The sequence below is a fragment of the Tiliqua scincoides genome, chromosome 4 (assembly GCF_035046505.1).
Source record: "Tiliqua scincoides isolate rTilSci1 chromosome 4, rTilSci1.hap2, whole genome shotgun sequence".
Taxonomy (NCBI): Eukaryota; Metazoa; Chordata; class Lepidosauria; order Squamata; family Scincidae; genus Tiliqua; species Tiliqua scincoides.
The window spans coordinates 97,114,103-97,138,523 of record NC_089824.1 but is presented as its reverse complement, the minus strand read 5'-3'; the positions used below and the strand labels follow the sequence as shown (position 1 = coordinate 97,138,523).

General features: G+C 43.0%; 1 protein-coding gene across 2 annotated transcripts in view; it reads left to right on the top strand.

Annotated features, from left to right (window-relative positions):
- ELP2 (elongator acetyltransferase complex subunit 2) overlaps positions 1 to 19,721 on the top strand; it is a 47,835-nt gene extending 28,114 nt beyond the window's left edge. For both annotated transcript variants that reach the window (XM_066623469.1, XM_066623467.1), the window contains exons 17-22: positions 8,653 to 8,725; positions 9,571 to 9,763; positions 10,278 to 10,399; positions 12,721 to 12,863; positions 14,303 to 14,416; positions 19,385 to 19,721. In XM_066623469.1, the coding sequence (XP_066479566.1) occupies positions 8,653 to 8,725; positions 9,571 to 9,763; positions 10,278 to 10,399; positions 12,721 to 12,863; positions 14,303 to 14,416; positions 19,385 to 19,541 (802 nt within the window). In that variant the 3' untranslated portion in view covers positions 19,542 to 19,721. The remainder of the gene's footprint in view (positions 1 to 8,652; positions 8,726 to 9,570; positions 9,764 to 10,277; positions 10,400 to 12,720; positions 12,864 to 14,302; positions 14,417 to 19,384) is intronic.
- Positions 19,722 to 24,421: the final 4,700 nt, after the last annotated feature.

Sequence of the window (24,421 nt, the reverse complement as noted above, 5' to 3'; positions counted from 1 at the left end):
TTGGGGTTTATTTTTGTTCAGGCATTCAGATATTTAAGTTCAGGCATTTTAAAAGAGGCAATATGATCTGATGACTACATTATTGAACATGTAGATTCTAGCTTGTCTCTGACTTGCTTCTTAGGGCCGGGCAATTCCTGTGCACCTTCTATGCTGGCCTGGCTCATCTAACCCTTCTAGCTGGGCAAAGAGGCTCTTTTTGAAGTTTTGCGTCTTGAATATTTAGCAGAATGACTGTCCCCATTCACCCCATTGCAGTGTCTTCTTGCGGCTGTTTTGCTGGTGTTTCTTCTGATCTTTTTAGATTGTGAGTCCATTTATGACAGGGAACAATTTATTTATTTGATGTTCTCTGTAAACCACTTTATGGACTTTGAAAGGTGGTGTATAAATATTCTTGTTCTTAATAATGGTAATACTAATATGCTTACTGGACTAGCAGGTGTCTTTGCATGGAGAGGAGGAGCACGTGCCCTCTCTTCCACCATCACACAACCATGACTTATGAGGCAGACACGCCAGACATAGTACTATATGAGCAGAGACCCCATATTCATTCTTCTCTCTCCCACCAAGAAGGGAAAGGGTAGGTGGTGTGAATCAGATGTGCATGCACAAGGGCCTCTGCATGGAGTGTCTCATGCATGCCTATGTGTGCTGGAGGGGCTGGATGCACAGGCAGTTGCTGGCCCAGAAGATATATGAACTGGGTCTGTTGCCCTTCTTTCAAAAACAAGAATGGTACCTGAGGCTGCAGTCCTAACCACACTTTCCTGAGAGTAAGCCCCATTGAACAAAACAGGACTTGCTTCTGAGTAGACCTGGCTAGGATTGCGCTCACAGACACTCAAGTATAAGTTGATCTCACAGATAAGTTCAGGGCAGTTTTGAGCCAGAAATAATGGAATTTTCTATGGCCCTCAGATAAGTCTGGGTGCAAAACGTAGGAGTGTGTGAAATTCTTTGAAAACGAGTTACCCTGGGAATTGTTCTGAGGCAGCTGCAAAAAGCCAAAAAGGAGCCATTTTACATTCTCCAAACAGGAAGGGAGATGAAGGTGCTTATGGAAGTTGTAGGCTTTGTGAGGGGTACAGCGCTGCACTTCCAAGCAGCAGCCTTCATACAGACTACAATTCCTGTAAGCTCCTTCACTTCTCTTCCTGTTTGAAGAAGAAGCTAAAATGACTATCTTTTTTGTTTGCATTCCATTGTTGCCTCAGAACAATTACTGGTAAGTAAAATTGCTCCTTTTTTTCCCTCCACCCCCTTCTCAGCCCATTCCCACCCCCACTTCACCAAGCAGCTTCTCTTAGAACAGTGTTTCTCAAGGTTTGTCCTCTGCTCTACCACTTCACATGGTCACTTATTTGAAGTACCACCGGATGTAACTGGCAATGGCATCATCACCAGTTACTTCTGGGTTGGGAGGCCAGATGTGACGCAACAAGCACCAGTATAAGACTCAGGAAGGACAGAAGGACTTTTTCTAGCACAAAAGCATGCTTTGGAGCTTTGCGCATTGAGCTGAACCTCCGACCACTGTTTGTTGTGTTTCTAGTCTTGCTGCCAGGCAGCAGGTGTCCAGGGGTTCTACAAGTACCATCAGACACCACCTCAAGTACCACTCGTGGTACCCATGCCACTGGTTGAGAAACACTGTCTTAGAAGCTTTATTTAGCATTTTGACATGTGTATAAGAACATACATAAGAACATAAGAACAGCCCCACTGGATCAGGCCATAGGCCCATCTAGTCCAGCTTCCTGTATCTCACAGCGGCCCACCAAATGCCTCAGGGAGCACACCAGATAACAAGAGACCTCATCCTGATGCCCTCCCTTGCATCTGGCATTCTGACATAACCCATTTCTAAAATCAGGAGGTTGCGCATACACATCATGGCTTGTACCCCATAATGGATTTTTCCTCCAGAAACTTGTCCAATCCCCTTTTAAAGGCGTCTAGGCTAGACGCCAGCACCACATCCTGTGGCAAGGAGTTCCACAGACCGACCACACGCTGAGTAAAGAAATATTTTCTTTTGTCTGTCCTAACCCGCCCAACACTCAATTTTAGTGGATGTCCCCTGGTTCTGGTATTATGTGAGAGTGTAAAGAGCATCTCCCTATCCACTCTGTCCATCCCCTGCATAATTGTGTATGTCTCAATCATGTCCCCCCTCAGGCGTCTCTTTTCTAGGCTGAAGAGGCCCAAACGCCGTAGCCTTTCCTTATAAGGAAGGTGCCCCAGCCCCGTAATCATCTTAGTCGCTCTCTTTTGCACCTTTTCCATTTCCACTATGTCTTTTTTGAGATGCGGCGACCAGAACTGGACACAATACTCCAGGTGTGGCCTTACCATTGATTTGTACAACGGCATTATAATACTAGCCGTTTTGTTCTCAATACCCTTCCTAATGATCCCAAGCATAGAATTGGCCTTCTTCACTGCTGCCGCACATTGGGTCGACACTTTCATTGACCTGTCCACCATCACCCCAAGATCTCTCTCCTGATCTGTCACAGACAGCTCAGAACCCATCAGCCTATATCTAAAGTTTTGATTTTTTGCCCCAATGTGCATGACTTTACACTTACTGACATTGAAGCACATCTGCCATTTTGCTGCCCATTCTGCCAGTCTGGAGAGATCCTTCTGGAGCTCCTCACAATCACTTCTGGTCTTCACCACTCGGAAAAGTTTGGTGTCGTCTGCAAACTTAGCCACTTCACTGCTCAACCCTGTCTCCAGGTCATTTATGAAGAGGTTGAAAAGCACCGGTCCCAGGACAGATCCTTGCGGCACACCGCTTTTCACCTCTCTCCATTGTGAAAATTGCCCATTGACACCCACTCTCTGCTTCCTGGCCTCCAACCAGTTCTCAATCCACGAGAGGACCTGTCCTCTAATTCCCTGACTGTGGAGTTTTTTCAGTAGCCTTTGGTGAGGGACCGTGTCAAACGCCTTCTGAAAGTCCAGATATATAATGTCCATGGGTTCTCCCACATCCACATGCCTGTTGACCTTTTCAAAGAATTCTATAAGGTTTGTGAGGCAAGACTTACCCTTACAGAAGCCATGCTGACTCTCCCTCAGCAAGGCCTGTTCATCTATGTGTTTTGAGATCCTATCTTTGATGAGGCATTCCACCATCTTACCCGGTATGGATGTTAGGCTGACCGGCCTATAGTTTCCCGGGTCCCCCCTCTTTCCCTTTTTAAAAATAGGCGTGACATTTGCTATCCTCCAATCTTCTGGCACCGTGGCCGTTTTGAGGGACAAGTTGCATACCTTAGTCAAGAGATCTGCAACTTCATTCTTCAATTCCTTAATAACTCTTGGGTGGATGCCATCTGGGCCCGGTGACTTATTGATCTTTAATTTCTCAATGAGGTCTGAAACATCTTCTCTTTTAACCTCTATCTGACTTAACTCCTCGGTCAGGAGGGGCCGTTCAGGCAGCGATATCTGCCCGAGGTCTTCTGCCGTGAAGACAGATGCAAAGAACTCATTTAATTTCTCTGCCATCTCTAAGTCTCCTTTTATCTCCCCTTTCCCTCCCTCGCCATCCAGAGGGCCAACCGCTTCTCTGGCGGGTTTCCTGCTTCTAACATATTTGAAGAAGCTTTTATTATTCCCCTTAATGTTGCTGGCCATGCGTTCCTCATAGTCTCGCTTGGCCTCCCGTATCACCTTCTTACATTTCTTTTGCCACAGTTTATGTTCCTTTTTATTCTCCTCATTAGGGCAAGACTTCCATTTATGGAAGGAAGCTTCCTTGCCCTTCACAGCCTCTCTAACTTGGCTGGTTAGCCATGCGGGCACCCTCCTGGATTTAGTGGAACCCTTTTTTCATTGCGGTATACACCTCTGCTGGGCCTTTATTACTGTTGTTTTAAGCAGCCTCCATGCACTCTGGAGAGATTGGACTCTTTTTACCCTCCCTTTCAACCTCCTTCTAACCAGCCTCCTCATTTGGGGGAAGTCCACCCGTCGGAAGTCAAGGGTTTTTGTTAGAGATTTGCCTGGTATTCTTCCCCCAACGTGCATGTCAAAACGGATCGCAGCATGATCACTGTTCCCCAATGGCTCAGTAACGTTTACATCTCTAACCAGGTCCTGCATACCACACAATATTAAATCCAGAGTCACCTGTCCTCTGGTGGGCTCCGTGACTAGCTGCTCTAAGCCACAGTCATTTAGCACGTCAAGAAATCCGGTTTCCTTATCGGGACCAGAACACAAATTGACCCAGTCAATATGAGGATAATTGAAGTCCCCCATGATTACAACCCTGTCCCTCCTTGTCACCTCCCTGATCTGTTTCCCTCATTTCAAAGTCCCCATCCGATTTCTGGTCTGGAGGACGATAGCACGCCCCCAGTATTACATCGCTGCACAAGCCTGGTAATTTAACCCACAGAGATTCTACGGTGGAGTCGGACCCACCTTCAATCTCTACTTTGCTGGATTCTATCCCTTCCTTAACATAAACGGCCACCCCACCTCCAACACGCCCCTGCCTGTCCCTCCTGTAGAGTTTATAGCCCGGGATTGCGGTATCCCACTGATTCTCCGCATTCCACCAGGTTTCCGTTATGCCCACTATGTCAATGTTTTCCCTTGTCACCAGACATTCCAGTTCTTCCACCTTTGCTTGTAGACTTCGGGTATTTGCATAAAAGCATTTGTACACGGAATGCCCTAGGATGGACTGCTTATTCGCTCCTTTGTCCCCGCATCCTCTCATTGTGCCAAACCGTCTATCACATCCCATCACGCTACTTTTCCCAGTTTCTTCTCCTACTCTGCCTTTGTCTTGTTGTTCTCTAACCTCCCCATCCTCATCCCATAGGGTATAAGTTCCCAGGTATAAGTTGATCCATCTTTTCAGGGTCAATTTTAAGGCATAAGTCTTTTGACTTACACATAAGTATATACAGTAACTTGCTAGACAAGCCAATTTTCGAGCAGCAGAGTTTTTCAAGATTCTGAATGAGGGTCTGTAGATTCTATAGAAGTGCTTCCAGGGTTGTTTGTAGCCTGAGGTTGTGTGTAGTGCTCCTGCATAAATGGGGTTCCTTCAAGTTGCCTCTGCAGACTTTTAAGAGTTTCTTTCAGGTAACACACTTCCATGTGGGCAGAAAAGCGTGCCCTGCTGTATGTAGGTCATCCTGTTGACCACTGCACACATCTTGCTGTCTCGGAAGGGCTTCCTGCATGGGACATTTGGAACATCTGAAGGAGCCTCGATTGATCTAATTAGTTGGTCCAAATGGTTTTCCTTAAGGCTCTAAGTTTTTCACTGTGCACTTTTTGAAGTTGTAAGCAATGTGTTTTGACAGGCAGTGAGGAAATATTGTTGCTTCCCAATTGTACTTGTGTGGTATTCATCTTGAAAGAGGCAATGTGAACTCGAGGAATATGTAGGCTTAATGTTGCCATAGCAGCAGGCTAAACAGAAACTGGCTTGCTAAAAATAAACCATTTGGCGATGCAGTTCTGTGCAGAATATTGTAGCATCAGATTTCAGGATAAATTTTTAATTTTGATGAATATTTAAAGAGATGATGATATAAAGAAGTTTGTTGAAATATTTGATTGCAAGGGAAGGATTACGTTCTGAGAAAATATAGAATTCAAAATGGTTAGAATAGGCCTTACTCCTCTATAGGTATGTGGTTGCAATGTGTGTGCAGTAGCATCTCGCGCTTAGAATTGGATATCTTGTATATTTGGGAATCTGAATGATGTGCATCTGATAATATTGGGTGTTAAACTTTTGTTTTCTACATGTAGTGTGAATAAGAAGTTGTTCACCCTAGTGACGTACATGTCACTATAGTACTGTATCACTTGATTTAGTTCACATTTCAGGGCTCTTAGTCATACATGCAAACTGTTGCAATTGAAAAGTTTGTTTTGACACTGGATTATATGAATGTTCACACATGTAGTCATTCTGTGTTGACTTGTGCACAGTGAAAAATACATTGCAGGCAATGAGTGTTTGAACCTGCATGTGTAAACTGATCCCAAGGGTCTGTGAGGGACTTTTTTGTTCTCAGGGATGGCCCAATGTGATATGCTGCTCCTGGCCTGCTGCACGTGTGCCCCCCCCCCGCAAAAGTAGTCAGCCTCTTATTTCCCCCTGATCCTTTTTCATAAAACAAGAAATGCAAGGCACAGTGAGAGCTCCTGGCATGTCCTGTATTTCCTGTTTTGTTTTAAAGGGACTTTGTGAGGAAGGAGCAAGATGAGTGGGTAGAGAAATGACTCTGCTTGCTTTTAAAGAGTGGGCAGTAGATCAAAGTGGGAAGACAGATCATGGCTCTGTCCATGGCAGGCTGGAGGAAAGTGGCAGCAGACTCAGTGCAAGCCGCTTCACCTATTCATGGATGGGCTGGCCACACCTGTTTCTTTTCTTTCCAGTTTGATGCCCTCACACTGATTCACTGCAGCATGGAGTCCCTCCCTCCCTCCCTCATCTGGGTTAATGTGAGGGAGGATGGCATGGCTAGTGAATGGACTGTGTGAGCACATGACTTATTTCATCTCTCATTTGCTGACTTGGGCAGATCCAGTTTCTTTCCTTCTATGTCCTTCTCGCTGAGGTGGTAAATCTGTCTCTGGGCTGTACTATTTCACTCTCGATGGAAGCTTGCAGGCTGAAATGCTTTTTCATATGGTTAGACATTCCCCCATATAGAAACTTTGCACATAGGAGAGAAGGGTTGTAGCCTTCCTTCTCTCTGTTATGTAACTTTTTACAGATAGTTTTCTTTCCCTTCACTACTGAAGGTGAGAAAATTAATTGGGGAATAGAGACTAGGCTGCTTTTGGAAGGGGCAACTGAACACTTTATGCCACTAGGATAAGAAAGTTTGGTATTTTTAAACTGGAGGAGAAAAAATAACACTAAGCTATATAGCAGGAATTGTTTCAGGCAGGGGTGTAGTAGAAAGAGTCTAGATAGCAGTAGTTCTCAATCTTTTTAGCCCTGCAACCCACCATTGGCACAGAGCTTGGCAATCTGCACGTTTTCACCACCAAAACTTCCGGGTTGAAGTGCTTTCACATTTTTTTTTTAAATCTGAAAAGCCTATCTCCAGAGTGTGTTTTCATCAGTGAGAATGGTCCCAGTCATGTCGTATTTTCATTGAAGAAAACACGCCCCAGAGGCAAGTTTTTCACCTGAAAAATATGCAAAAGCTTGGAAACCTGGCAGAACTCAGGCGGCATTATGTGACCCACCAAAAATCAAGTAATGACTCACAGTTTAAAAACTGCTTCTCTAGAGCAGTGGTTCTCACACATTTAGCAACGGGACCCACTTTTTTAGAATGAGAATCTGTCAGGACCCACCAGAAGTGATGTCATGACTGGAAGTGACATAATCAAGCAGGAAAATTTTAACAATCCTAGGCTGCAGGCCTACCCACACTTACCCAGGAGTCAGTGCCATTTACTATCATTGTTAAAAGAATAAACATAGCTTGTTAAAAGTATAGTTCTGTAACATTTTCCCAAATGCAGTCACATACCATGGCAGCATCAAGTATTAAAAATTAAATATTGAAATGAATGGGGACCCACCTGAAATTGGATCGCGACCCACCTAGTGGGTCCCGATCCAGTTTGAGAAACTCTGCTCTAGAGTATCAAGGGAGAGAGGTAATGAAGAGCAAAAGTGAGTGGCAGCTCTGAGCTGTTACACATGAGATGGTTTTGGGGGGAGAATTGGCCATGAAAGAAGGATTTTTATGTATTTCAGCACTGGAAAGGAAAAGTGTTTGACCTCTTGCCTGGAGCATGTTGGAGGATTAGTGAGAGAGACTCTGAAAGACACAGAAAAGTTCAGTGGCAAAAAAACTAATTTTAAGCAGGGTGGTAAGGTTATGACTATTTAAAGTTGCTAAAAGGCAAAAAGACAGTAATAAATGTGCTGCTTTATAAGGAGCAAAAAGAATTGGTCCCTCTGCAAGATGGAGTAGTATCTGCTCAATAACCATGAAAAGCATAGAAATGTTGACATAAAGTAGATTCAGTATATATTGGTGTGAATGTTCTATGGAATTAGAATTTTTGTTGAGTGGAGAGGGAATTTATACTATGATTTGACTTTGTCTTTTCTGAACTTATTGAGTGTACTGGCCACTGAATACAGTGACTATCAAACAGTGCTCCAAGGAACACCAGTGTTCTGGGGAGGCTTGTTTATAACTTCTTAATGAGAAAATGTGTAACAACAGAATAACATTTGTGAAAGATGGCTTGCCTAACACTACCAGTTTTTTCTTGCAGTGTTGAACAGCTGGGAAGCGTCAGGTGTGTTCTGAATTTAGAGCACACTCGCAGTTCACACAGGATGATGCTGAAACCCAGTAGGCCTGCATGAAATGAGTGTGTGCTCCAGGATATAGTCCCCAAAACTTGTGCAGCAGGGAGGGGTTCTTTTTTAATAGTGTGAACCTGAGAGAACCTTCAGGTTCTCTCCCTGAAGGCTGAGAACCACTTATAGTTTGAAAACCACTTATAGACCTGACATTCAAGATCACTTGTCCCTTTACTGCCTTTTGTGTGCCTGAAGTTTTCGGTTAAACCCCCCCCCCCCATTCTTTGTTTGCATTTATGGTTCCTTTGTCGTTTTAGATATGGACATGGCTACGAGATTTTTTGTGTCACTTGCAATAATGCAAAAACTGTGATTGCCTCAGCATGTAAGGTAAGAAAAAGATTCTGGACTTTGCTTTTTTCTGAATTGAAGTTGTGTATCATAAAAACATGATTCCGATGCATATTTTAAAATATTGTTTGAGGAAAGACTGCATAGATGGTAATATTGTATAGATGTATATTAGTGTGTTGTCTGTGACTTCCCATTATTTCAGGCGGCAGGGAGAGGTAGTCTCTCTGCCCTATTTTCTGCACTTAAGTTTGGAGATCCAGGGGTTAGAAAAGTGTCAACTTTGAGGCATTGCTGTCTGTCTCGGAGGGCTGTTCCTCTCTCTTGTGCTCAATATTTTCTCCTGAGTTTTTTGTTCTAGAAGTGTACTGTATTCTATTTATTTAATAGCAGTGAGGGACTTTAGCTTGTTGGCTTGACCTAGGCAGTCTCTCCCATTGGTATCTTAGCAACTTGACCTTATCTGTGGCAAAGAGGGAGTGCTGTTCTAGATGTAATGACTGCTCCCAATTCTGTCTCCAAGATTGAGAATTTACAGCTAAGCAAATTTTTTTTAAATATTTGGGCAATATTATAAACTGCCGTTTGTTGTAAAACATGATTAGAAGTTCTCATGTGTTCCTCACAAAGGAATGAGGAAGGTCCCTCAAAAAGGGGCAAGGGAGCATGCAACTCAGAGGCTCATGTCTATTGGTTCTAACAGTGACAAATAATTCTTTATTGTCATGTCTGAAACAAACCACTGTCTCCTTGGTGACTAAGACTGAGCTGTGGCTCCTACACTATATTGGGATGTTGTTTCCTAGCAGTTGGGTTGTTGTGTTCCTAGCAGGGGCTTCCCCCCCCTTCACATCTGTTTTTGTTAATTTGTGGTGTTTTTTCAGGCTTCTAAAAAAGAGCATGCTGCTATTATTTTGTGGAGCACCACAACATGGAAGCAGTTGCAGACCTTACCTTTCCACAATCTGACGGTGACACAGATGGCCTTTTCTCCAAATGGTAGATTCCTGTTAGCGGTTTCAAGAGACAGGAAATGGTCACTTTGGAAATGTAAAAATAGCAACCCTACGGAAAGAGGTAAGATGCAGGAGTCACTGGTTGAAAACCAGCATTGGGCATTGTAAGAGAGACATTTCATGACTGTATTCAAGGTCCTTCTTAAATTTTCTCTTGGTTTTGCAAATGGAATTCTTTAGGGCATATTTGCATACTGTTGATTTTAAGAGATGAGCACAAGGCATCTACAGGCTACAGCCTGTGTAGGAAGGTTGTCCCCATCCATCCAGTTTGCGAGTGAGAATGTGGAAGCCATGCTGGCTAGATGAGCCACGTGGCTGATTTTGCTGTATACTTTAGAAAAGATACTGTCTATTTGTACAGTGGCATAATATTGGCCATTCTATTCTCAGTCCCTTTTTTAATGATCCCAAGCATGGAATTAGCCTTCTTCACAGCCACTGCACATTGGGTCAACACTTCCATTGAGCTGTCCACCAGCGCCCCCAGATCTCTCTCCTGAATGTCTTGCAACAAGAAAGACAATGTGTTGCAGCCTCAAAGGTTATTATTTTATGTTCACCTGTCATTCCAGAACCAGCTTTCAGCCTCTTTGCTTGTACAGACCAAAACACTACTGTGCACAGTCGTATTATTTGGTCCTGTGACTGGACTCCAGACAGCAAGTATTTCATGACTGGTAGCAGAGACAAAAAGGTAATGTGTTCTGAAGACCATACTTCTGTAAGACTGCCTGATAGCCATTCTTGAGTGCTCTTTGTCCAGACGTTTTGCCTTGTACCTAAAGTTTTAAAACAAGGCGTTTTAATTTGGGTTATATATATTGGATCCAGCAGATCCCTAGTGCTCCTGTTTTCCATGTCTGAAGAACTATGTAAAGGTTTTCCTGGGTAAAGTCATCAGGAGTCCCATCCTGTCCCATGTCTCTCCCCCCCCCCCCCCGGAAGAGTGAAGCAAGGCATGAATGTGACCAAATATAGATATGCGCACTTCACTGCAGTTGGGAATGAGGACTTGAGGACTCAATAGTGGTTAATAATTGGATTGTTGAAGCACAGAAAACTTTTTCTATGCTAATTATTTACTCTATTAATCATGCCCTTTGCATGTTGTTCGGTTTCCTTTTACAATCCCTGCTTCAAGTGGTGTTTGCCTTGCTGCTAACAAGAGCTTTAGATTTTGCCTTATTTTTATACCACTGTCTATAATAAGCTATTTTTTGCGCACTCTTGACTACAGATGTGAATTCTTCCATGCCTTTGGTTATCCTCTTTCAGCCCCCTACAGATTTTTTTTTGCAGTATCCTTTCTTTGGTGGTGAACAGGCTTATTAAAGACAGTTTTCCCAATGAGGGTTACCTGCTTCCTCATATCTCTTGTATAGTCATAAAACTCACTGTGCTTTTGGATTTGGCCGTGTTTTTCACCTTGTCTAAGCTCCTGTTCTGCAAATGTAATATTTAATTTTGAATCCCATAAAGTACATCTACTGGTTTTTATCATCCCATAAACTTCTCAGGATGGCTGTGAGCAAACTTGGTGCTACATTGCTTTCTTCTCAATTCCAATCCCCTGGAAGCCTCGCTGTTCACTTTTCATTGTTGCAAAAAGTTAATGCTTGCTTCCTGCTCACTGGTTTTCATGGATCTAAGCCAGCGCTTGCTCTGCAACCAGTTTTACATCTTATTCACGTAAATGCTGCTTTTGAACATTTCTGAGGCTGCAGTAACTGATCTGTTACATTATTAACAGGTCCCAGAATTGTGCTAGACAGAAGGCAGCCCTTCTTATTCTTTCTTCTGATTCTTTACAATGCCGAAATTAGCCCTAGCTATTTAATCTACCAAGGGAAGAGCATTGTACAACTCTCTGACGCAAACAAGCACTTTTCTTTTTCTGCCTGTGGGTGCAGCCAGCAGCTATCTTTTTTTACATCACACCAACCATGACAGCTACAGGGATAACTATTTATAGTTGGGCACATCTCTGTGCGTAACTTCTGTTTTATCTTTATCATGTCTTTTAACTATTGTGGCAAATTTCACAGAAGTAGCCTTGTTAGTTTGCAGTAACAAAACCAACAAAAAGTTCTATGGAGTCTTAAAGACTAACATATTATGGCAGAAACCCACCTTGTCAGATGCTTTGGCTTGCGAATACATTTGCTACAATATCTTTGTTGCCCCCTTTTTTCCCTTATTAGCCCCTTGTTGTGATTTTCTCTTCTGGTAACATAGCCACTGTGCTGGCCACTGGTATTGTTATTTATTGCTTTTAATGCCAATAAAGGTTTATGGATGGGATGGATATCTTTATTAGTTTTTAAGATGCTACAGACTCTTAAGTGAACCACTAATAAAATAGCATTCTCTTTTTAGTTAGTACTTTGTATAAAAAGGGGTTTACAAAATCTGGCTTGTTAACTCTGTGTGTCACTGGCCCCTCCCTTCTCCTAGTCCTGGAGCATGTGCAGAGTACTCTGGACAGAGTTGTATGTTTGCCCTCATACCAGGATCCTGCAAAAGGTGTAGGCAATGCCCTGCTGTTGCAGCCTTCCACATAAGTCTTCTGGGAAGAGAGAGTGACCCTCTTCTCCCCCAGATTCTTCCTGGGGGAAAAGAGGGATGATTTCTCTCACATGAGCTGGAACTGTGTTTGGAACAGTTGAGTATTACAGAACTTCATAGAAAGAGCCACTTAGAAGGTTGATTGTTCCTCACTTGCTCCATTGTGATTATGCCAATGTTTTATATGAAGGTGTTGTAGAGCTTCTTGCTCATTGAGTTCTTTGTAGAGGGCTTATGTAAAAATGGACCCAGGAGGTTAGAAGAAGGTGGGAGGGAAAACAGGATTTTAAAAATACTGAGCACTACCAGAAAGGCCCTGCACATGAAGTACATGAGCTCATTTCTCTGCCAAAAGGCCAGCCTCTATCTCGTTCAGGAGCAGGTGTGTCAAGTGTTTAAGGTTTCTGTATCAGTGGCTACTTTTATGACTGGTTCATGTGCTTCAAATAGGTTGCTGTCTGGGGTGAATGTTGCTCAGCAAACAAGGACCAAGGGAGTGACCCAGATGCGATCCAGCTTTGTTCTTCCATCCTAGATGTTGGGGATTCTGTCACTGCTCTTGGCACTAGTCACATACTTGCTCCTGATGGCAGGTACATCATTTCTGTATTTCTTAAGAAACCATCTGTTTATACGACAAGTCCAAGTGTGTTCATGTTGTTGTTTTCTGCCCTGCCTGCCTTTGCCACTTCTAGGAATTTGCCATAATGCATATATGGCACGTATGCTATGACACCCATAGGTCTGATAACGTGGTTATTATTCCTTAAAATGAGGTAAAGATTTCCTCTATGTGCGGTTCAGATGTGATGTCAAACATACAGAGGTGGAGTATAAATCCTGCATTTTAAATCTTTTTGCGAACATATGAATGCCCCTTTTGGGTTTTTTAACTCTTAAAATATTGACCAAAGTATTCATAAAATAGGCACTGACCTTTGCTTAGCATGATCAGACATTTGAATAAACACTTAGGGTGCAATCCTAACCCCTTATGTCAGTGCTTTTCAGCACTGGCATAGCGGTGCGAATGGGACATGTGCTGCATCCTGCAGTTGGGTGTCTCTCATGGAGGCCTCCTCAAAGTAAGGGAATGTTTGTTCCCTTACCTCGGAGCTGCATTGCCCTTATGTCAGTGCTGGGAAGCACTGACATAAGGGGTTAGGATTGCGTCCTTAATGAATAAATACATAATGACACCTTCCATCTCTTTCCTCCTGTTTAATGATACCTAACTAGACATTATAGAGGCCATTTGATGACTGCTAATTCCTGTCTTCCTGGTAACATCTAATAAAAGACGTCACCTGACATTATAGCAGCCATAGTGCTGGGGAAAGGTTGAATGCTAGGCTATGGCTTCATGTGTCTCTTTTCTAGGTGGCATTGATGTTGGAGTCACATGAGCTGGCAACAGCTGTACATCCTCCTGTAACTTCTAGTTAGACCCTCAGTTTTTAAAAATCTTAAAAACATTTTAAAAATCTGAAAGTACATCCATTTCATCATTCTTCACAAGGCACAGCTTCTAACACCTTTGTTCAGTCTTTCTTTACTGAGTGTTGTGCATCTTCAAAGTTTTGCAGTGTCCCAGAGATGTCTTTTTGTGGTCTAACTTTTTTGTACTTCAGCAAAATTTAGTTGTGCTTAAGCAAGCGGGGTCAATACCTAGCGGTGCACAAGTTGGGCAAAACGGAAACTCTCAGAATGCATGTAAGTGTTCTGAAAAAATTACTAATAGTTCCAATGTGTTTTGAGCAGGTGGGTCTTCATCAGGGAATAAGGTAGAACAGACTAATGAAAGGCATCCTCAAAGGTGCCAACATCTTCTTGCAATACACTTTCTCTTGTAAAAAGAGTCTTGCATGAGGATTGTGACAGGTGAGCAAAGTTTCGTTATGGTGGTATGTCTTAAGGTTCTTGTTTTGTGCTCAGTTGTGTCCTCTCTTGATTAGACTTGGAAACTGACACTAATGAAGGATGGTGGATACTTCAGTCACTAATAAACCTTTTTTTTCTCTTCCCCCCATAGCTACATCATTGCAGTAGGGACAGAATATGGGAAGATTCATTTGTACAAATGGAAGCCAGGTGACCAAAGCCTGGTACTTTCTGATTGGACAAAATGTGTTGAGACAGATAACAGGTAACTGAATGTATTATGTTCAAAGATGACCCAAAGCAAAGCCACTATTTCAATATTTTGACCATGCTACAATAGTTACATTTCTTCTGGAGGAACTTTTTAGCCTCTGTATAATGATGCCTCAGATTAACCTTATTTTTGGAAACACATTTTTAATAGAGCTGATGCATCATAATGGATAAAACCATAATTTGGGAAGTCTCCTATTCAGAGCCAGCTCAGCCAGAAACTAATCTTTGCCCTCCATCTGCAGAATGGGGATAATTATACTACTCTGCTCACCTTCCAGGCTGGTTTTAAGTATTACTCGAAATCATATCAGTTCCAAGAGGTGATGATTCACACATTTAGTTCATTCAGATAATGCTTTGCCACCATTCGCTCTAGCTTTGGAAAGAGGAGACATTGCAGGCAGCCAGAATTTTTTTTTTGTTCCAATTGCTATGAAAAATTTTCTCTGAACAGTTTTCTCTGTGGCAGTTGGCCACAGGCCTGTTCCTCCCCCATCACATTATCTTCCCTGTTGTCCCTTTGTGCTTTCACTTGCACTCTTGAATGACTGTCAGTGCCAAGTCTCCTCAGATTTCTCTGGGTATATTTGGACTTGGGGAGGTGGGGCCATGGCCTTCCAAACGTCAGAATCCCTGTGGAACAGGATCTGGGGAACCAGTAGAACAAAGTTGTTTTGGTTGCCTCTGCCTATACATGGGCTAGTTTCAGGAATAACAACATATCAGCAGAAAGTGTTGATCTGTTGCACTGCAGCTCATCTAGATCCTCTTGTTGCTTTTGGAGTACAAGTACATGAGTCAAAGGATTTACTTTAAAAAAAAAATTGGTTCAAGTTGAGGTCCAGTTGTTGCTGAAGTTGTTTTCACCTGATTCCCATTCAGTCCAGTGTGGGTTTCTTAGGAGATTTGATTCTGCAAAATGTAAATATCATTCACATCATATTGAATTTTATATAAGTGACTGATCACAGATTGCTGTGATATTTTATCATTGATGCAGTAATATGATGCAGTAAAATAAAGGTCTTCCTTTATGGCATAAACGGTTCATGGCTTTATCTATTTGGGGCCGTGGCTGATTTCCTGGGAAACAACAATGTAAAACTTTTTTCCTTCATCTATCTCACTGTATCATCTGTGTGCAATAAAGATTGGATGAGCAGTACAAGCTGGGCGGGTGGGGAGGTCATCTGTTCATAGAAAATGTATCATCTTCACCAGGTTCCTTAGAATCACAGTCTGCTTCACAATGGGTAGCAGAATGAAAGCAGCAAAACACAGCTTCCAGTCTTACAGATGCAGTCTTGCTGCTGCATATCATCCCCAGAAGAGGGCACAGTAGTGTTGTCTTTATATAGTGCTTTAGAGCAGCCATTCTCGTCCTTTGTTTTCGCTATGGCCCCTTAGGAGCTTTTCTCAGGTTCCAAATCAAACAAGGATATAACATGAACAGATAAACATAAAATTAGTGAAAATAGTCTGTGACCCTTTTCAAATGTGTGATGGCTAACATTGAGAATGACTGCTTTAAAGGACTCAGTGCTTCTACATTACATTATCTTATTGGAATCCCAACAACAGTCCTTTAGGGTAGGTCAGTATTATTATCCCCATATTGCAGATGGGAGGTTGTGTGTGAGAGAATGGCTTTCTAAAGGCCTCCAATAGACTTATTTCGTGTGATTTGAATCTGGGACTTTCTAATCTATAGCTCAGTCTCGTAAAATATTCATGATTCATTCTGGTTAGGGCTAGTGAATGTACCCCCATATTATCAATTTTTAAAGTCAAATGAATGTTCACATCTGGTAACCTGCATACCACTTCAATTGAAACGTCCAAATAATAATTCAGCTTCTGTTCTAGAGCTAGGACCCAGTTTGGCTGTTTGGAATCAGTGGCAACAATTGTTTAGACACATACGTGAAATTCTAAGCCTTTTCTGTTTTTTGAAGTACTGGTGCACACGTGCGTTCAACCCTTGCTGATTTCGAGGCCAGTTGATAGCTTTCAAGTGTGAGTTGGTACCATCCACGATATTACATCCTTTGATAGAAGTTCCATATCACCTTAAATGTAAGACATTTACATTAACCTATTCAGCTGTCTGTCCTTACATGTAGAGAATCGTTGAGTATAGATGCAAAGTGTAAATGGCCCCTTTTTTAAAGCCCATTGCAGACCATTTAAAAAACAAAAAGGGTTATAAATCCTGAAATCTGACGGACATGTGTAGTCAAGGCACAGCCATGTTAATGTTGAATTCTGTGCCTATTGAGATTTGGCCTGTAACAGCAGCTGTACTATAAAGCCCCTGTGAGACCATAATGGTAGAATCTCTCACCATGCTATTAACTTTTCCATTCATGTAGATTGGTCCAAAGGGCTTCCTATAGTACAGCAGCATCTGTTGTTTTTTCAAGTGATTTGCCTGCCTTGAGGGATGTACTGAATATGAAGGGCCCAATCCTGTCCAACTTTCCAGCACTGGTGCAGCTGCAATGCAGCCCTGAAAGGGAACAAATGTTCCCTTCCTTTGAGGAGGCCTCCGTGACTGCCTTCTCATTGCAGGATGCAGTGCACACCCCATTGGCATGGTGGCATTGGTGCTGGAAAATTGGATAGGATTGGACTGGAAGTCCAGTGCTTTTAAGTTGGGTCTATTGGGGCATCCCCCCCCACACACAGTAGCTAATTTTGCACAATTCCATTGGTACTGTGACTGCTGCATCTTTCCACTTCTCATAAAGTCTTTAGTTTGCTTGAAGAGGTTAGTAAAGATATTCTGTAACAGATCAGTTTTGTAAACTGGCAATTATAACTGCATAATTTCTTTTTTCAATCTTCTCTATAGCCTTTTTTCACCCATGACCTCTTCTTTACAAAACAGAGTGCAGGCGATGATCATAAACTCCTCCCTTGAATGCCTGTAAAAGGAAGTTCCCATTTTGAGACTGGGATTCTCTGTGGGATACCTCAGATGCAAGGGCTCAATTTTGCATTTCAGTGGAGAGTGGTAGCAGGAATCAAAATTTAAATGGTAAAAATCCATATAAGAACATTTAAATAAAGAACATATAAGGGCAGGAGGTCTGGTCTAGAGGGTAGAGCCTCCATTTGCCTGAAGATAACATCCACAAGGTCGCCAGTTTGAGGCCACCGGCACCGTGCGACCTTGAAGCAGCTGACAAGCTGAGCCGAGCTATTTCCATCTGCTCTGAGTGTGGGAGGAGAGGCCAGATCAGAACGAAACATCTGAATTTGTTGTGGCTCTTGAAAGATAGAGCCTTCTTTCAATTGTAAAAATCCCTCCGGGGATTTAGATAAAGCCTGCCTATGTAAACCGCCTTGAATAAAGTCTTGAATAAAGACCAAGAAAGGCGGTATATAAATACCTGTATTATTATTATTATTTGCTGTGGTTTAAAAAGGGTCTCTTTAATACCTTGTAAGCAAGGAGTGTTTCTTATTTTTGCTTTAACAAAACAAAGCACAATTATAGGCCCATTTAGTTCAGCTGGTCTGACACCCCCACCCCAGGTATTGCTTAGAGCAGTGGTTCTCACACATTTAGCACCAGGACCATTTTTTAGAATGAGAATCTGTCAGGACCCACCAGAAGTGATGTCATGACTGGAAGTGACATCATCAAGCAGGAAAAGTTTTTAACAATCCTAGGCTGCAATCCTTCCCATACTTAACTAGGAGTAAGTCCCATTTACTATCATTGTTAAAAGAATATACATAGTAGCTTGTTCAAAGTACAGGTCTGTCACATTTCCCCAAATTCAGTCACATACGAAGGTAGCATCAAGTCTAATATATTAAAAATAAAATATTGAAATGAATAGGGACCCACCTGAAATTGGCTTGTGACCCACCTAGTGGGTCCCAACCCACAGTTTGAGAAACACTGGCTTAGTGAGGGTGGTTTCTTCATAATCAGCTATTCTGTGCCTTTTTCTGTTTGTCTTTTACAAGTATGCAACTGTTGCAGAGTGTTGCCTACTCTGGAAGAGATTGACAGCACAATTCTGTTGCATTAGAAGCAAGTCCCACTGTGTTCAGTGGAATTTACCTCCATGTAAGGGTGCTCTGGATTGCAGTCTGAATTAGATCTACTATTTGCTTTTAATTGTTGAATTGTTTCCTCTGAGGAAGAATATTCATATATTTTGAAACACCCTGATAAATCAGAACTCTTTTATGAACTTTTGTGGTTGAGCTTTCTGGTTGCACTTGCCTGTGCAGCCAGACTTTGGTTTTATTCAAATATCATGATAAGCCATGCTTTGGTGATCAGGGCAACTGAGCTTGTGGGCTCCCTTCCTCCCTCTCTCACATAGATTTCCTCCTGGGTTTTGCTCACTATTCTTTGCGTTGATATCCAGATTGGCAACCTGTAGTTAGTGTGTTACTTCCAGACTATGGGTTGGAGGGAGGGAGAAGTCAGAGGCTGCCAGTTCAGATGTTATGGCAATCTATGGTTAACGGAAACCACAAAGGAAGAGGAAGGGAGTGCCTGAGCACTGGAGGGCACTGCTGATCACCAGACCGTGCTTGGGTACAGCAGCTGAATAGAGCCTTTGGCTTGAGCTGATGTATTCTCTGACATTTCTTTTGAGACTTTCAGTGTGACATGATTCCCAGCTTTCTCTGAGCAGTGTGGTTTCTTAATAGTGATGTTTGACCTGAAATTACAGCGCGAAAGGTAGTTTGCTGTCTGAATTATTGATGGGATGAAAAGAAGAAATGCCACTTGCACTTAGAATAGCTCCATCATGTCCAATATCTACGGGCTGTGACAAGTTGGTTTTTCTCAGCGTTGAAAAGGAGGGCACTAATTAAATAAATGCTGATGTTTTCAGTGAACACCATCCAGCTGAGCTTGACATTTTGCAGTTGTGAGAAATGAATGGGGTTTTTCTTCTCCTAAGAGCTTCTGTTTTTGTTTCAGCCAAAGCCACACTCTTGTTGTCAAGCGACTGTGTTGGAGAAAATACGTGGGCAGAGCTGGACAAGACATGGAAAAGAGCAGCAAGTGGCTACAGCTAGCAAGTTGTGGGGCTGACCACATGGTCAAGATCTTCAGCGTTAATAGATACAGTCTTTAAACCATGACTTCTGGCCAAATGGACGCTACTTTTGTGAATGAATGTGTATCCATCACTTTTACACTGCTTTTAAAAAACTGGGCGTTTCCTTTTTGAAAACTGTTACCTGACCCATGTCTAAATTGAGTGTATTTATTAAAGCGGCTTGAGTAATAATAAGTTTGAAGGATTTTGTACGAACTGTTTTGCATTCACTGTGTCCTTTATTAATGACTTTTCCTCATGGAATGCCCTGCCTGGTAAGTTGAATGCATCCCTTTCTTTGGCTGGTGCCTGCCTTGATGTGCCTATCCTCCTAGCTTCTAGGGTAGAAAAATGGGTGGAATTGAAGAGAGAAGGTGAGTGGTTTTTCTCTCCTTTTCTGAAAACCTTTCCTTTCTCCTTTCCTGTGATTTATGGTTTTGATATAGCACCCATTTTGCCTTACATATTCATCTTAATTTGCATACACAATTACAGTATGTTCTTGACTTCGGTTTTGCCTCTGAATGGGCCTAACCATTGCTGGATGGTTTATTTCATTGACCACATTTTTTAATTCTTGGATACAGTGGTGCCTGGTGGTCAGTAGCTGTTTGAGGGATTTCCTGATCTGTGGATCTTGTGCAACTTAGGGCGCAATCCAGAGGTGCCCATGGGCTGATGCAAGTCCCTTGCAAAGGCCCAGGAGGGTCGCAAATGTGTCATAAAGCACATTTGAACCTCCTCAGGACTAAGCCGCACTGGCGTATGGAGGTTGAATCCTGCCTCTGTGGTAGCGTACACTGTGAGCCTTGCGTCAGCCCGGCTGGGCTGACGCAAGGCTCTGGGATGGGCGGGAGGAAGGCATTCCTGGGCTGGGGGAGGGCAGGCAGTGGGTGGCCCTGAGTGCCGGTAGGTGGGGAGTGGGAGGCATTCCTGGGCAGAGGGAGGGCAGGCAGTGGGTGGCCCTGGGCGCCGGCAGGTGGGGAGTGGGAGGTGGGGCAGAGATCCAGCAGTTAAGCCGGATCCCAACCCCTGTTGTCGGGGAGATCGGAGCGGCTTCAAGCTGCTCCGCTATCCTCGGACTTGTGCCACCTCAGGCGGTGGCGCAAGTCCAAGGAGACACATAGGGGCCAGCGTGCTTTACCAGGAGGTAAGGGGAAAAGTTTCCCATTTCCTCTGGCTTAGCCACTTTGGGCCCCTATCCTGCACTGGGTACAGCACAAGCCTCTTGGCTTGCCTGTTCCAGCACAGGGTAGGATTGTGCCTTTAGTCCTTGATTCAGACTGCTGGACAAACGGTCAATTATTCTGACACTTTCCTGCTATGGTTAAGTGCAATATTCACTTTTCAGCATCCTCTTATCCTGGCTCTTATGCTGAAGTGGGTAACTAGCAGAAGTTGTGAGGTATTGTTTTTCACTTTAAATATAACGACCAAAGGCATAGTTCCATTAGTGTTATGACAGCACTGTTATAGTGCATGGCATGACAGAAGGTCCTCTAGCAACACTATAACTTTCCACGTTCATTTGCAATCATGCTTAGTTAGCAGCTGCTGTTAGCCATATGGCTGCCATGGGAACATTTTTTTTTTTTACCTTAAATGTTATATGTAAGTTTACCTCTGATTCAAGGATTGGTTTGATAGACTCATCTAAAAATCAGAGTTCAGATTAGTCTTCCCTCACTTAAATGGGTCAAACTTTGCATTCTTTCAGCAGGACCTCTGGGTCCCACTTTGTAAGAGATACTAATTTCTTTGGTGTTCAGGATGAAGTTCTAAACATCAATAACATTTATGGTTTAAAATGCAATGACCTGGTTGTTAAGGTCAGACTTTCTCATAGGAAATGAGTAATCCTGATGAGTTCCATAGAAAATCATGTACTTTTAAAAACCTGCAAGGAGACAGTGAAAATCCATTTGCGAATTGCAGAGTGGGAAAAGAGAAGCAACAAATGCAGAATCAAGTTTTGAAAGCAAAATTAAACTGCTTAGGTCTTTAAAGCATCCATTGGGGTCATAACTAATGACTGAAAAACTAGGTTAACATGCTTTCAAACAGCACTTTTCCATCATGCATTGAAGAAGTGGGAACTTAAATGTTTTTAAGGATTGTGATGCTGTGTTATTGAGGAATGCTTAGAGGGAAGGCTGTTATCAAGACTGTTGTGGCGGGGGAAGGAGTCAACATTCCTCAAATAAGAAATTTGGTGAATATGTTTTAGAAGAGCTGATATAGTGTAATACTTGAGATGTGAACAGAGCTGTCTCCAATTAAAATCGTCTCTGTCACAAATGCAGCAGGTGGCCTTAGGTAAGGTACTCTGTCTCCCCCCCAGCTCACCAGGCAGTTGTAAGAATCGCTTCAACAACAACATGCTTGTCAATCTTCCTCCTTACTTCCGCAATATTGTGGTGGTGTTAAAAAGGAGGCTTAAACATTAGTGGCAGCTACATTCAACCTGGGCTCTTCTAATAATTTTAGCACTGGGTGCAACAGTTTTATGTAACTGCAGTATCTGTGCCCCAGTCTACTGACCCCTTATGGACATGTGGCCCTGCTTACAGATCATCTGTCTCAAATTTAATGGTGAAGTTAGTTGGCTGGGTCATCTTTGAACTTTTTGGAAAGCAGTATATAATTTTTTAAAAAAAATATAGATTTCAGTACACACGAAGTGTTTTCCATAGTAAACAGCATCTAACTATCCAGCCACTATTTGATCATTTATGTGTTCACAGGTGCCTACTGTAAAATGGCTTTGTATTAATTATTCCAGAACTAGAATTGGTTTTGAAAGCATGAAGACTTATTCAGGTTTTTAGGCCAGGGCCAGCGCACAGTGGTTCTGAACAGAGTCTGGGGGGGTGGGTGGGACTTCTTAGGACCCGAAGTTCCTAAAACATTTAGGAATAGCGCTGTTAAAGAAAAGGAAAGTCAAAAAGGTCTGGCTGTTGACCTCTAGCACTTTTGTTTTATTGGATAGGAGCAGGCTTATGCCTATGCATAATAGAATATCTAGAATATAAAGTCCTCATTAACATCAGTAACCCTTATCAGAGTTGGGGTGCTTCAGCTTGCCCTGTAGCAGTTGCCTTTTTATAAGAGCAAAGCCTATAATAAAGGCAGTGCACAATTTTGTGAGCCTTTAATGTATTTTGTTATTAAATGGGCTTGGTAGCTGGTGCTCCATAAGCTGCTAACCTGTTCTTCTGCAATTTGATTAGCGAGACTATGAGGAACGCATGGCCAGCAACATTAAGGGGAATAATAAAAGCTTCTTCAAATATGTTAGAAGCAGGAAACCCGCCAGAGAAGCGGTTGGCCCTCTGGATGGTGAGGGAGGGAAAGGGGAGATAAAAGGAGACTTAGAGATGGCAGAGAAATTAAATGAGTTCTTTGCATCTGTCTTCACGGCAGAAGACCTCGGGCAGATACCGCTGCCCGAACGGCCCCTCCTAACCGAGGAGTTAAGTCAGATAGAGGTTAAAAGAGAAGATGTTTCAGACCTCATTGATAAATTAAAGATCAATAAGTCACCGGGCCCTGATGGCATCCACCCAAGGGTTATTAAGGAATTGAAGAATGAAGTTGCAGATCTCTTAACTAAGGTATGCAACTTGTCCCTCAAAACGGCCACAGTGCCAGAAGATTGGAGGATAGCAAATGTCACGCCTATTTTTAAAAAGGGAAAGGGGGGACCCGGGAAACTATAGGCCGGTCAGCCTAACATCCATACCGGGTAAGATGGTGGAATGCCTCATCAAAGATAGGATCTCAAAACACATAGACGAACAGGCCTTGCTGAGGGAGAGTCAGCATGGCTTCTGTAAGGGTAAGTCTTGCCTCACGAACCTTATAGAATTCTTTGAAAAGGTCAACAGGCATGTGGATGCGGGAGAACCCGTGGACATTATATATCTGGACTTTCAGAAGGCGTTTGACACGGTCCCTCACCAAAGGCTACTGAAAAAACTCCACAGTCAGGGAATTAGAGGACAGGTCCTCTCGTGGATTGAGAACTGGTTGGAGGCCAGGAAGCAGAGAGTGGGTGTCAATGGGCAATTTTCACAATGGAGAGAGGTGAAAAGCGGTGTGCCCCAAGGATCTGTCCTGGGACCAGTGCTTTTCAACCTCTTCATAAATGACCTGGAGACAGGGTTGAGCAGTGAAGTGGCTAAGTTTGCAGACGACACCAAACTTTTCCGAGTGGTAAAGACCAGAAGTGATTGTGAGGAGCTCCAGAAGGATCTCTCCAGACTGGCAGAATGGGCAGCAAAATGGCAGATGCGCTTCAATGTCAGTAAGTGTAAAGTCATGCACATTGGGGCAAAAAATCAAAACTTTAGATATAGGCTGATGGGTTCTGAGCTGTCTGTGACAGATCAGGAGAGAGATCTTGGGGTGGTGGTGGACAGGTCGATGAAAGTGTCGATCCAATGTGCGGCGGCAGTGAAGAAGGCCAATTCTATGCTTGGGATCATTAGGAAGGGTATTGAGAACAAAACGGTTAGTATTATAATGCCGTTGTACAAATCGATGGTAAGGCCACACCTGGAGTATTGTGTCCAGTTCTGGTCGCCGCATCTCAAAAAAGACATAGTGGAAATGGAAAAGGTGCAAAAGAGAGCGACTAAGATGATTACGGGGCTGGGGCACCTTCCTTATGAGGAAAGGCTACGGCGTTTGGGCCTCTTCAGCCTAGAAAAGAGACGCTTGAGGGGGGACATGATTGAGACATACAAAATTATGCAGGGGATGGACAGAGTGGATAGGGAGATGCTCTTTACACTCTCACATAATACCAGAACCAGGGGACATACACTAAAATTGAGTGTTGGGCGGGTTAGGACAGACAAAAGAAAATATTTCTTTACTCAGCGCGTGGTCGGTCTGTGGAACTCCTTGCCACA